General features: G+C 35.3%; 1 protein-coding gene across 4 annotated transcripts in view; it reads left to right on the forward strand.

Moving 5' to 3' along the window:
- The window catches only part of TRPC1 (transient receptor potential cation channel subfamily C member 1), an 80,367-nt gene that overhangs the window by 9,755 nt on the left and 55,556 nt on the right, over positions 1-15,056 (forward strand). The window contains exons 2-4 of one of the 4 annotated variants that reach the window (XM_040974742.1): positions 667-821; positions 8,196-8,297; positions 12,870-13,072. In XM_040974742.1, the coding sequence (XP_040830676.1) occupies positions 667-821; positions 8,196-8,297; positions 12,870-13,072 (460 nt within the window). The remainder of the gene's footprint in view (positions 1-666; positions 822-8,195; positions 8,298-12,869; positions 13,073-15,056) is intronic. The other 3 variants (XM_040974744.1, XM_040974743.1, XM_040974745.1) reach the window with 3 other exon arrangements.

A 15,056-nucleotide genomic window follows, 5' to 3' on the forward strand; every position in this document is an offset into this window, starting at 1 on the left:
GCAAGTCCGCCTGCACCTGACAAGTCCAGTATTAGCTCCTGACCTGCGTCAGTTTTGTGAGCCGAATGTCTCTTGACCATGTATCCTGAACAGCTGTATTCATGCGATGATGGGGTATTGCTGCTGCTGGTGTGTGTGTGCTTTGAGAAGAGTTCGGAGGAGAGAATTTGGGAGAATTTTTCCCTTGCACTATCCATATTCAAGAGCATGTTCATAATCCCCTGCTCTCTTAAATATATATTTTGCTTTATAAAGCCTCTTCATATCCTCTTGGTACTAGATCTCATTTTTAACCAGTATGTTCTATAAGTAAATGTGTGTCTGTTTTGAGATGTAAAATTTAATTCCATTAAGCTTCATCTATCCTACTTTTCTAGCTTCTGGCCTGTGCCTTTGGATATCCTTTATTAAATCACTTTAAATGTTTACAGGTTTCCCTCTTTATAATCATCCATTTCTATTTGCTTTTTGTGTCCTCAGCAGATATACATTTTATTTTCTCAAGACAGAAGTTTTCAACAAGGAAATGTTCACATTTTCAGTGCATATTTCCATATACAAGATGAGTCTAGGCCTTCTAATCTTTAAACTCAACAATCTAAATTTTTCTTTACAGTCATTTAATATGCTGTGGATATTAAATTATGTCTGTATGTTGTTATTTAGGTGACTATTATATGGTTAAAAAGATTTTGGAGGAAAACAGTTCAGGTGACTTGAACATAAATTGCGTAGATGTGCTTGGGAGAAATGCTGTGACCATAACTATTGAAAACGAAAACTTGGATATACTACAGCTTCTTTTGGACTACGGTTGTCAGGTACACGGCAAGATAATTTTATCCACTAGTTTCTAAGAAATGTTAGATGTGCCATGTTTTCTTTCCTTCCAGCTTCCTTTCTCCTTTTTTTCCCTTTCTCTCTGTAACATTTTTTTTTTAATTTGGTCTTAAACCATTGCATTTTAAAAGCAAAAAAGGTTCTTTTTTTTTAAAAAAAAAATAGTAGTTGGAATGGATTCATTTTTTTGTCTTCCAACTGCTAACTTTCTCTGTAAGTTATCATGACTTACTAAAGATGACTGCTTATATTACCTATGTTATTATTATTTATGTTATATGCTTAAAAGTAGCACACATGTTCTGCAAGTGTCAGGGGAGAAGATTTTTCCATGGCTTGTGTTATTTATAGGCATGTGAACAAGATCCTCTGGACTCTCAAAACAACTTTTGAGTTTCACTTTGATTTTCTTCCAAGTTTTATTCAATTTTCCTTTTTGTTTGAAAGTTAATGTTTATATCTAAAGATGAATGGAATTTTTAACTGGACAAGATAGACCTGTCTGTTTGTCTTCTTATCAGGTCAAATGGAAAAGCCCAAGCATGCATGCAAATCTTGAAATGATTTCGTAATATGAGTTGTCTTTCCTTTTGGTTTGCTTATAATGGGACTGTTCGGTCATGAATTCTGGCTCTTTTATTTCTTATTGAGGTATATATTTTTGAGTGGCATCAGGAAGCACTCAGCAGATTTTGTGAATGTAATTAGATAGTTATATGTATGCCTCTATTATCTTATTTCTAGATATTTTAATATATTAGATATATCTACTAGATAATATCACATATATTATTTTATGGTAGACAATGCCATATGTATTAGATAATACCATAGGTAATAGATAATCCCATACTCATACACCCACACACATGCACGCACACACATACATACATATACACACAAAATGCATATTTGGCAGCCTTAGCTACCTAGCACAAAACAGAATAGAAAATAAGTAAAAAGTTCCTGTGGCAACCAAGATAGCTGCCGTGAGTTTTTCAAATTTATGAACTTCAGTTATAGGAGTACTTCTGGAGCCCTACTTTAGAGTCTGTTTTTTCTCATTTTAGGTTCCATCATAAATAAACTTAATTAATTAGTTTTCTAATCTTCCGAGAATTAGAGGGGCTGTGGGAGGGTGCTAGCTGGAACAAAATGAGACATGGTACATGTGACACTGTAATAAAGACATCAGTTGCATTACACCTCGGATCATCTCTGTGGAAACTGCATATTAGAATGGTAATTAAGGTTTCTAACAGTGGGCCAGAATTAGTGAGGAAAAGTTAAATTATATTCAGTACTTAGTCTTTTAGAAGAAAGGAGATATCAACGTGCTTTAAAAAGTTTGTGAAAAATCAAAAAGATACATTTATTTGGGTGCAAAAAAAATTTGAAATCCATACAAAGGATTTTCAAAAAGTTAAGAAAAATGTGCATTTATTTTTATTTAAAAAAAAACTTTAGTCCTTTTTTAGATTTATTTATTTTATTTGAAAAGATTAGAAGAGAAGCGGTGAGACAAAGAGCTTCCATCTGCCAGTTCGCTCCCCAAATGACCATAGGGCCTGGGCCAGGCTGAAGCAGGAACTTCATCTCATCTCCCACATGGCATAGTAGCCCAGGGACTAGGGCTGTCTGCTGCTGCTTTCCTGGGCATAGTTGTAGGTATCTGGACTGCAAATGGAGCAGAGCTTGGACTGACACCCATAAGGGATGCTGACATCAGCTTAATGTGCCACACTACAACACTGGTCCCATGTTTCCAAAGTTTTTGCACCACAAAAAACTTATTTTTTCTTTCAGTTTCCATGAACTTTTTGAAATACCCTAGTGTGTGCATGTATGTGTGTTCTGAAGGCAGAATATTTCAATCGAAGTAATTTAAAATTTAAACACTTAAAGGCATAAGCTTCAGTTCCCTTGATAACAAGGTTGTGAAGAAATTTAGTTCCTGATAATTCTGGATAAAAGAGGTATTATGATATGATAATATTATGTTTTTACACACAACAGTTATATGTACATGATAATTCTGCAGTTTAAGTGGTTTTTCACTTGTTTGGTTAGATCTGAATTGAATATCTTAGTTCATTTAGATACTACCAATAGATTTTATTGGTCAGAAAACTGAGGCTCACAGACTTTAAGTATTGCCCAAATTTCTAAAATTAGTAAGGACAAATCTAAGAGTTGAACTTCGTCTTCTGACTGCAAATCCCATGCTCTTTCCAGCTCACTGTGTTCTTTCAGAGTTGTTTATGTCTTATTCTATCAGTCAGTAAATGTTCAAGACCTTTGGTTGGGTGTGATTGTGGAAATGAATAACTAGAATATGGATTTTGCATGAAAGGATCTTGAATGAATAGGACAAATAAAGTACATGTGAATGACAATAGAGATGTGTATTTGCGAATTGTTAGGGTGGTAATAATGCTTGGACCCTGTGTATTGCTTTGCGGACACGTTGTGCTTTCATATGTTTTATCTTGCATTGTGTTATGTCAATGGTTTTGAAACACATGGCCAGGAGTAGTAACTGCCGGTATCCAGTGAGAAGAGGTGAGGGATGTTGCAGAGCATCCTACAGTATGCAGAATAGCTGTCATACAGAAACAAGAAGGATCTGGCCCACAGTGTCAGTGGTGGAGTGTTGTATGATCACTATGGAACTAGGAAAAAAATCATGGAAAGAGTGTCAGTTGAGCTCAGCCTTGAAATATTAATAATTTCCAGTGTTTCTGGTGCCAAGGAACTTAAATGTATCACTTGCTTAATCCTTAAGAGAATCCTGTGAGGCAGATAATTATTACCCACATTTTATACAGGAGGAAAGTCAGGCACAGAAATAACTTTCCAAAGTAACTCCATAAATAGCATCTTAGAATTTGAACCCAAGTTCTGGCTTCAGAGTCGGCACTCTTGTCTAATGCCCTAGCACACTCTCAGAAATGTGCAAATAGGTTAGGAATGGGAGCTGTGGATGTAAACAAAGGCACAGATAATATGTTGGTTTTTTGTTTTTAAAGATTTATTTTTTTTAATTTTTTTTTATTTTTATTATTTTTTTTCATTGGAAAGGCGGATATACAGAGAGGAGAGACAGAGAGGAAGATCTTCTGTCCCATGATTCACTCCCCAAGTGAGCGCAATGGCCGATACTATGCCGATCCGAAGCCAGGAGCCTCTTCCAGGTCTCCCACGCGGGTGCAGGTTCCCAAAGCTTTGGGCAATCCTTGACTGCTTTCCCGGGCCACAGGCAGGGAGCTAGAAGGGAAGCGGGGCTGCCGGGATCAGAACCGGCGCCCATATGGGATCCCGGGCGTGCAAGGCGAGGACCTTTAACCACTTGCGCCACCGCGCCGGGCCCGGTTTTTTGTTTTTGAGATAGTAAATGGACAAGCTTTTTGAATTATGTATCTGAATAGTGAATTATTGGTAAATCTGGAGGTTGACTTTAGTACAAGTGGGGATGGCATGGCATGTGTAAGCCTTAGCTGTCAAAAGAACTGAGGCTCCAAGGAGGGAAGAAACAGCAAATTTGGGAGACGCTAGGAAGGAAGAGGTGATTGATTTTAGTGAATGTTTAAACCTGGAGAAGAGACTTGAAAAGGAGTCCAAGATGATTTGGAAATCTTAAGCACAGGTAACTGGGAGAAGGAAAGACAAACAAATTCCGAAAAAGTCAAACTTTGGTTCAAAGGAATGTGAATTCTGGCTTTAGTCTTGTTAATCTGTGGGGGATGTCCGCCAGTTCCAAAAAGACAGTGATAAGTGAAGTTTTCATTTCCAGGAAAAGATGTAGCCAAAAACGACAAAGAATACTGTAGACATTTAAGGGATTGGGGAATGAAGAGCAAGGTCATGAGAATGGGTGAAGTCACAGTGAGCAGAGGGCTGGCAGTTATGCTTAGGAAGCACTTGGGTTTAATAAATGACACAAAAGGTTTCATTAAGGGAGACTTTAGAAAGGGATGGTTAAAAAAAGTCAGAGGCCTTTAAGATATTAAAGCATTGTGAAAATCAAATAGTTACAGTATGTTCTTTAGAAATCAGTAGAATAGTGAATGTAGAAAATCTTAGACAAATGACAAGGCTAAAAAAGTCCATTGGATTTTGAAAATATGATATGTAATTGGAGAAATGATGTACATTGATTTGTTAAGTTTGACAAGGTGAAAGGAAGAAAAAACCTTCAATAGTAAGAGAAAGATAGGATCAAGTCAAGTTACCCAAGAGTAAGGAGTAGGGATTTAAGGTTTTTGGGATTGGGACTAGTGGATGAGAGACTGACATCTAGAAGATTGGAAAACATTGGGTAAAATACAAAGTATTAAATAAAATGGTAAGAAAATTCAATTTAGAATGGAAATACATAGCTTCTTATTTTGAGATCAGAGGAAAGAGTATGGGAATTGTTGAGAAAATAAATTCTCGAGTGAGAAGGAATACAAATACAATAATATATGTCTTAAAGATTTTAGCAAGAAATAGTCAAATATATGAGAAATTGCTAAGCAAAGCTAGTGAGGACATTTTGTATAACTTTATATTTTAAAATAGTTTACAACATTTCTCCCTCAGAACTTGCGTTGGTTTGTCAGATTCCATTTGTGTAGAGTTAAGTCAATGATATCTTTTTGCTTTTTATAGCTGAAGCTTATCCTTTTAAGCATTAAACGATTTATTATAAATTGTTAGCCTTTGTTTTCTGCTAAATATAATTTAACTTTACTGTTGTAAATTTGAATCATTGAGAATGCAATCATATTACTTTGCTTCATGTGGTCTGAGACTTACTGTTTTTGTCTTTACATTAAATGGCTTCAGACTGCTTGTATTGATAGTGATTTTTCTCTACTGGCATTTTGTATTTTAATTGTCAACTTTCAGAAATTCATTTCCCCCCCCCCCGTTTTGCTGGTTTTAATCTAGCTGTTTATTTATTCAGTAAATATCTAAAAGATACTTGAGAAAGCCAGATACTCATTTATAAACAACTCTTAAGTATAATTGATTCTGAAGTTGTGGGAAGAATTGATATATTACTTAATCACAGACCAAAACCATCAACAAGACCAACTGCAGTAGTTAGTACTCTTAAATATTTATTAACTTGGGCTTTTTTTTTTTTTAATAACAATGCCTATGATCTTAGCTTGTGACAGCTCACACTGTATTTTTTCAGTTACATCCATTGCTGTGTTTCAGATGGTTAAAGGCTGCCTGGCAATTGATTTTGGGAACATAAGCATTGCTATGGGCTAAAGTGAAAAATTGTAAATGAAATATTTAGTAGCAATAATTCTGGGAAGTTACAACCCAGTGTACACACCTTTGAAGTTTTAAGAAAGAAAACATTGCTTTGAATTTCCCATCTGCAATGAGGAATTTTCCTGTAGGAAAACAGATAATTCCTAATGGTTGAATGAGGAGGACTCCAAATCTCTTTTAGGGTATTTCATTTTATTTTTAAACATTCAGATATAGTCTCCAACTTTTATTCCTATTTTTATTTTTTTAAACTTTGAGAGACAGTGAAAGATGGGCAGAGACACATTATATAGACAGCTTTCATTTATTGGCCTCCAAATGCCCCCATGGTTAGGGTTCTGAGCCTGACTGAAGCTGGGGTCAGGAGCCTTATTTAGGTGTCCCATATGGGTGGCAGAGGCTCAATTACTTAGGCCTCGCTGCTGTATTACCAAAAAGGTGGAGTCAGAAACCAGAGCTGATATAAAAAAAGGTACTCCAGTGTGGAATCCAGGCATCCCAATTAGTGTCTTAACCATTAGAACAATTTCTGCCCTCTTACTCCTATATTTGACATCTAGATTAAAATGGATAAAAACTTCATCATTTTAAAAGACTTTTTTCAGACTTGTTTATTTATTTTGATTGGCAAATCAGATTTACAGAGAGGAGAGACAGAAAGATCTTCCACCACTGATTGACTCCCCAAGTGGCCGTAATGGCGGGAGCTGAGCTGATCTAAAGCCAGGAGCCAGATTTTTCCAGGTCTCCCACATGGTGCAGGATTTCTAGTTTGGCCGTCCTCTACTGCTTTCCCAGGCCACAAACAGGGAGCTGGATGGGAAGTGGAGCAGCTAGAATATCAGCCAGCACCCATATGGAATCCTGGTGCATATAAGGCGAGGACTTTAGCCGCTAGTCAACCTTGCCGGAACTGCTTTATCATTTTCAGCTATATAAAAAAAAATTTATTACTAAAATCAAGAACATTGGCTGATTTAAATATTAAAAATGAGAATAAAGATGTAAAAGTTTGAAAATAATCAGAGCATTTTCTTACATTGTCATTATTTATTCCAGTGTTTTCTTCTGCCTTTATGGTTTTCCTTTTTAAAATAAACAACAAAAAACCCACAGAGATCTGCAACCTAAGGGAATGATTGGCAGTAAGGCTGTAGGCTATATTATAGAAAGCAGGGAAGACCCCATTGCTTCTGAGTCTAGCTTTTCCTCCTGACAAAGTTGAAACATAAGTATACTTCAAAAGGTTTATGAAAAAGTCAAACCAAAAGACTTCGTGCAAAATGTTTTGAAATTCATATGTTTAGTATTTGTAGCAAGTATGTATTATGAAAAAACTATGCATTGATTTCAAAATTATTTTGACCCAGATTTGTCTAAATTCCATTTTCCATGAAGTTTTAAAAGTACTCTTGTGGAACTGTAAGGCCACTCTTCCTCGTGGTCTCTGTAAATTTTGGAAAGTTAATTCATTTTGGTTCATACTTGAGAGGATTGCCAATATTAACATCAGATTTGAACCATTTCAGTTGGTCATTGTACTTTAAGGATGCAAACCGAGTGCTCGCCCCTTTATTTTTTCTGTTCTCTATATGATTACATCAGTGGTGATGATTTTTATCTGAAAATAATCCTTTACCTGTGGGAATAACCCTGAATGGCATTATTTGCTGACTTAAATGTTTTTTTTTGTTTTGTTTGGGTCTTTTTTTTTTTTTTCTTTTGGTCCACAATTCAGGAGTAAAGATTTTTTGGGGAAAAAAAATTAGCTTCACATATTACATGGATCAGCAATGTTCCAGTAATAGTCCCTTGAATCAGTCATTCATTATTTTACCAGCTCATGCATTGAAATCAAGAGAGAAACATGTATTGTGGTACACCAAAGTCCCATTAACAAATGTACTACTTGTGCAGTCTGAATTTCCAGAAATTCAGTATTACTGTTTGTATACATATGCAAGTGTATGTATGCAGTTTAAATTTTTAAAAGATAGAATAAATATGAGTTAGTAAAAATAAATACTCATAGTTTACCTTTTTATCTTCAGTTTCCATTTTTAACTTTTTGTTTTTTGAAGTCCGCAGATGCACTTTTGGTGGCAATCGACTCTGAAGTAGTGGGAGCTGTTGATATACTACTTAATCATCGATCAAAACCATCATCAAGACCAACTATAGTAGTTAGTACTCTTAAGTATTTATTAACTTGGACTTCTTAACCAAAATAGGTATTTTTGTCCCATTGCCATTTTTCCTTCCCCAAATTTATTTTGTTTTGTTAAGAAATAGATTATTTTTTCATTTTGTAAATTATTAAAGTAAGGAGACACTTCTAAGAATAATTAGTATTGTTTTCAGAAAACTTTTAAAAATAAGGTAACATTGCCTTAATTTTGTTGGTATGGACCAGCATTTAATTTGGGATGTTCTAAGGGTAATGTTGAACCTAAAAATTTATTTCCAAATAAATGCAATAACTAGATGTAAATAATAAAACCATAAAATTAAGAGTAGAAGGGCTTTTTAAGCATGAGAGAAGAAGACAGAAGTCACAGTGATTAATATTCTTTAGCTTTTTTTAAAGTTAAATTTCTGGATTGTAAACATGAAAAATTTAGAAAGCTAATAGATAATTGGTAATACATATTTTAAGCATATCTCATGAATTAATAATCTTAAACAATTGATGTAATTTAGAAAACAACACTAAAAATTTGAGAAAGTAGGGGGTCATTGTACCTTACTGATAACTGCATACAAAATGAAAGTTTTTGCTTGTCAAATTAGCGCGATTTTAAAAAATAGTATAGGTGAGGGAATAGCAGTCTTATATGCTGCTTATAGCATAAATATTGTGAAAAGTATTTTGACTGGATGTTTCATAAAAAAAAACATCCTCCTCCTCTTGAATCTACTGCGTTTTCCTCTTGGAACCTATCAAGGAAATCACCAAAAAAGTGTTCAAAATGTTGACCACAATCTTATTTGTAGCAGTAAAAGAAAAACAAAAACCCACGAGACACAATCTAAACATTCCAAAAATAGATATCAGATAGAGATAATTGCATAGATATGCATGGAATGTTGCACAGCTTCTAAAATGATTTTTAAAGGAATGTTAAGGAATACGGAAAAATATATTGAATAAGTACAAAAAAGGGGCAGTAAATGTGCATGTGATCTCATCTGATTAAGAATATGCATACAAAAGGTTTTACATTAAAAAATGGCAACATGTTCCCTAACAGTGCTCATCTTTTACTGACTAACCAAATTAAAGGATGCTTTAAAAATAATAAGACTTACTTATTTTTATTGGCGAGTCAGATATACAGAGGAAGAGAGACAGAGAAGAAGATCTTCTGTCTACTGATAGGCTGTCTACCCAATAGGCTGAAGTGGCTGGAGCTGAGCTGATCTGAAGCCAGGAGCCAGGAGCTTATTCCAGGTCTCCCATGCGGGTGCAGGGTCCCAGGACTTTGGGCAATCCTCTACTGCCCTCCCAGGTCACAAGCAGGGAGCTGAATGGGAAGTGGGGCCACCGGGATTAGAAGTGGTACCTATTTGGGATTCCGGCATGTGCCAGTCGAGGACTTTAGCCACTAGGCTACCATGCCAGGCCCTATAGGATGCTTTTATTATGTTTTAAACATTTGTTTTTCACTTATTTGAAAGGTAGAGTTAAAGAGAAAGAGTGAAAGGGTAATTTTCCATTCATTGGTTTGCTGCTGAAATGGCTGCAAAAGCCCCAGTGGTGCTAAGTGGAAACCAGGAAGCAGAGTTCCTTCTGGGTCTCTTGCATGGGTGCAGAGGCTGCAAGACTTGGGCCGTCTTCCACTGTTCTCCTGTGCATATTAGCAGGGAAGTGGGGGAGGGCAGCCAGCTCTTGGCCTTACAGGATGATAGGGTGGCAGGCAGAGACTAAACGTGCTATTCCACAGTGCCAGTCCCATATAGTTTTTAGTTTTTCTTTATTGTTTTTGTAGCTAGGAAGACAGTCACTAATAATTAAAGTCTATTAGTTGTTAATAAAGGTATAAAGAAACCAGCAATGTAATTGCTGACAGTGTAAGCTTACACTCAAGAAAACTATTAGAAAGAATTATAAATTGATGGCCGACTACCTGAGGGTAACTGAGGACGAAGAGAGGTTTCTGCCAGACTGCTGAACATTAAATGGAAAATTATAGTCTGATTTGTTCAAAAGATGGTACTACCACTTGGTGGTGAGAAAACAACCAGAATGATGAAAAAAAGGGCTAAAAATATGGTCTCTAGTCAACGGATCAGAAATATCTAGAATCTTATTTAATATTCTACCATTTGTTGTACACTTGCTATTACTGTTTTGGTATATTGCTACCTTCAATCCTTTTAGCCTGTTGATCTTTGTGTGGTCGATGGAGTATAGTGTGTTAGCTATTGGAGTCACTGACTGTTCTTCATCGCCATTACTAGTACCTCTTAAATGTTAGCGGTTGGAAGGCCTTGACAGTCCTCATCTAGTCAGTGAAATAGCATTTTGGACTCTAACAAAAGGTATTCAACCTTTATTTGAATACTTCTAGTGAAGGCAAGATCACATTTTAATTGTCTGTTATCTCTAGACATGTGAAATTAAATAGTTTTAAATCCTTGATTTTGCCCTTTCAGTAAATTGAGTCTATTCTTTTGACTTGTCAAAATTGTCTTTTGATGATTGTCTTTCAAATCCAGGTTATTTATTTACCAACTCACAGCTCCTATTATGAACAATGAAATTGTTAATCTTGGCATATTTAAGTTTTTCATACAGTTAAGTATGTTTCATATGAAACACGAGAGTCATTTTTCTCCCAAACAACTAAATATAATTATCTTTATAAGCCACTAATACAATAAGTATTGGAAAGGGATTAATTTTAGATTTCTTTGTAATTTTTAATTATATTTACTTATTCATCATACCCCATAAATAAATGGAAGTTTATTTAAAAAACTTCATAAAAGGAAGGGCAAGATATTTATATCAAAATATTAAAATTTATCATTAATCAAAGGAGAATAAATTAAATTTTACTGATAATATTTCTCACTCAAAAATTAGAAGTGCCCAGGGCTGGCGAGTAAAGCTTTAGTATTAAAAAAATAAATAAAAAACTTTTAGTATGAAATGAATATGTTTTGTAATTTATAAATGTACTTGTAATTTAAACTGTTAAAGAGTACTTTAATATTATGTATTGAGATCTTCAAAACTGTTCATGGCCTAGAATTCTAGTTTTGGGGGGTAATCTTTGTTAATGAGACAATTAAAATTTGTGAAAGGCTGTTTTTATATTTATGATAGTATTCAAATTAGCAAAATAAGATCCTGAACATACACACTATGACATTTTTTAGATTGCATGCAAAATTCTGTGCATGGCTATTTTACCCCTGAAGATCTTAGTCTGTGTCTTCATAAAATTATGAAAAATATCCTTGTTTTTAAATACTAAGACCTATTGCTTTTCATGATTGCTGCTTAGTATGCCTACTATTCATGCAAAAGATTTTCTCAAAAAGGGGTTCTGCTAGAGAAAGGACCAGAAGGAAATACTATCTGTAAAATGATCTGCAGATGGTAGGAATATGAGTATTTTTACTCTCCTTTCTGCTTTTCTATATCTTTCAGATATTTTGTAATGAGTGTACACTACTTTTACAGTGTTAATAAAAAAATTACCAAAAATGTCAACTTGATGAGCTTACACTGTGGAGTCAAACAGCTCTCAGGGAAACCTCTGCGAAAAAGTGAGAAGACTTGGAAAGAATGTGCAGTAGTCCTAAAATGCTCGACTTTTAAATTTAACCCTGATTGATGGATGACTTGTGTTTTCTTCCTCATCTCATGCCATCCAGCAGGCCCCCCGGGCCCCTGTAGTAGAAGGAGCCCAGGATTTACCAAGTCCCCTGCCACTCTCTTGTGTGGCCTGGGCACATTAAGTTCTTTGAGCCTCAGTTTCCTCCATGGGGATTGTAATGCTCTATGTTGCAGGCAGGAACTCTATGAGACGATGAATGTGAAGTGCTGGACTCAAATAGTGGCCGTAGTAGTGTTTGGTGCATTTGTGACAGGAAGCGTTGGAGGGAATCATTGAGAATGTGTAGAAGATTGTATGAGGGTCTTCAAAAATTATGGAAAAAGCTTATACTTGAATTTCATTATATTTTGCACCAACATAAACTTATACTTTAAATCAGTTTTCCACAAGCCCTTTGAAGTACCCCCATATAAAAGGAAGAGTGCTTCCTATTTGCTTACCCCTTTCAGTTAGCTTCATTGCTACTGTTGTGACAAAGTTTGCCATAGAGGTGGATTTTAAAAGTTTTTCTCATATGTTTATACTCGGCCTGCTTTTAATGTCTATGTGTTTTTTTTTATTGTGTTTTTTCTAAAATCTTTGTTCTTTACTGTGTCATGCACAAATTGTGTGAATTCAACATTTTTTCTCAGGTGTTTCTCTAGGTAGTCTGACTGCTTTGTTAGAAAAACAGAACTCTAGTTAAATGAATATTGCCTATTGAAGATTTTCATTATGATTATATTGTAATTTATTAATCAGAGTTAAGCTTTGAGGTGTCTCAAAAAGTTTTAGTCCAAGCAAGTTATATTCTTTCAGATAATCCTTAAGTTCTTTGTGCTTTTCTCTTTTTTTTTTCATTTCATTATTTAATATATGCTTTGAAGTCACAAATAATGTTTGGAAATTTATGTAAATATTTTTCAGAAACTAATGGAACGGATTCAGAGTCCTGAGTATTCAACAACTATGGATGTTGCACCTGTTATTTTAGCTGCTCATCGTAACAACTATGAAATTCTTACGATGCTCTTAAAACAGGATGTATCTCTACCTAAGCCCCATGCAGTTGGCTGCGAATGTACATTGTGTTCTGCAAAAAACAAAAAGGATAGCCTCCGACATTCCAGGTTAGAAACTTAAAATTCTGATAAACAGATAAGCGATATAGTAAGGATTATGTCAACAATATCAGGCTTTTTAGATTTAGGGGGGCTTTTTAAATCTTTTTTTTTTCCAGTTGCTTTTAGAACTTAGAATGCTAGGGTGACTTGAAATCTGAACTTCTCTGCTTGTACATTCAAATGAATTCTGATTTTTTCAGAAATGTTGGATAATTCAGAAAATTCACTCAGATTGTGAATGAAATTTATTCATACTTCTGATTGTGGGAACACAACTTACTCCTTAGAGGCAGAGTTCATTAATCCAAGAGAATTTCCAAATGTGCAAATTTCTATCTTACTTAATGAATAAATCAAGACTGACTATTTAACTAAATATTTGACCTGTTATGCCTCTAACTAACACCCCCTGCAAAAATTTAAGTCAGCATTTCTTTACATTTACCATCTCTTTCCATTTTCTCAGTTGAAAATGTTAAGACAGCTGAGGAGTTACTGATTAAGAAATTACCCCATCTTTTACAGATTAAGATCATTCATTGGCTTATTGTAAAGAGGTATGGCTCCTGGCTAGACTTGAAAATCCAATTTCTGCATAAGCCTTTGCTATGGTTTGGATATGGCCTCGCCCTGCCAATACTCTTCTGGAATTTGATTTCCAGTGTAATTAATACTGGGAGGTAGGATCTTTGGGAGGTGATTTGGGTCATGTGGCATCACTGTCGTGAATGCATTGATGGTTTTCTTCAGAGATCAAGTCATCTTCTAAAGGCAGGATTAACTTTTATGAGAATGGCTAGTTCTTTCAAGAGCTAGTCTATAAATAAAGCAGAACTGACATCTCCCCTTGGTCTCTTTCTTATGCATTTTCTTTTCTTCACTGGAAGCCAAGCAGATTCTGTCCCCCCACTGCCATAGATCTATGTGTATATAGAAACATATATGTATGTAAATGTTGAATAAATATATCTGAAATAGTATCAAGTTTAATATCTACCGTGGAAAAATGTGACAGGACGTCCCAGATAGCCCACTGACAAACTACTTAGTTAAGGATTATTGTGCAATATTATACAATAAACGTTTTGAAAAGATTTGTTGATTTCTTCTTTAAGAGGCAGATTTTACAGAAAGAGAAGGAGAATAGAGAAAGAAGTCTCTCATTTGCTGGTTTACTACACAAATGGCTAGAACGGTCCGAGCTGATCTGATCTGAAGCTGGAAGCCAGGGGCTTCTTCCCAGTCTCCTACACAGGTGCCAGGCCCAAAGACTTGGGCAGTCCTCTGCTGTTTTTCCAGGCCTTAAGCAGAACACTGGATTGGATGTGGAGTACCTGAGTCTAGAACTGGTGCCCATAAGGGATGCTGGCATTGTAGGTGGAAAATTAGCCTGCTGTGCCACCATACTAGCCCTTACAATAAACGTTAAAGCTGAAAACATCCTTCTCTCCTTCCTTGCTTTAGGAATAGATCTATGGTAGATTAAAGGAGCTGTTTTTGAGAGAGCTCTAAAAGGCTAAGGTATTCTAGGCTGAAAGTCTACCATGCAATTATAGTAATTATAGTTTATTTGGAATCTGTATATCTGGAATATCTGCAGAAGAATTTGAGGGAGTATGTTACTGATCTTTGAGAAAGCAGTTGGAGCAAATGCCAAAGGGTCCTGACTAAAGGAATTTCCTGAAATTGCTAAGTAGAACTGCAGAAGAAAAGAAGGCTAACAGAATGAGTCAAAGAGAAATAGGAAGGTTTTCGAGAATTGAAGGTTGAAGAACTGCTGAACTGGCAATGAGGTCAATTTGTATTTCCAAGATGTTGATTTTTTAATTTCAGAGGTGGCTTTGTTGCAGCTGATGATAATGGCTAGGAGCAATATTTTTGCCTAGGGCAGAGATGGATAGTGATTGTGAACTGTTTTAAACTTTAATATTTGATATATATGTGAGATTTCAAATAACTTTTAAAGAAATATTTTATTTATTAAAAGAAA

The sequence above is a fragment of the Ochotona curzoniae genome, unplaced genomic scaffold, assembly GCF_017591425.1.
Source record: "Ochotona curzoniae isolate NIBS_2020 unplaced genomic scaffold, NIBS_Ocur_1.0 contig_2599, whole genome shotgun sequence".
Taxonomy (NCBI): Eukaryota; Metazoa; Chordata; class Mammalia; order Lagomorpha; family Ochotonidae; genus Ochotona; species Ochotona curzoniae.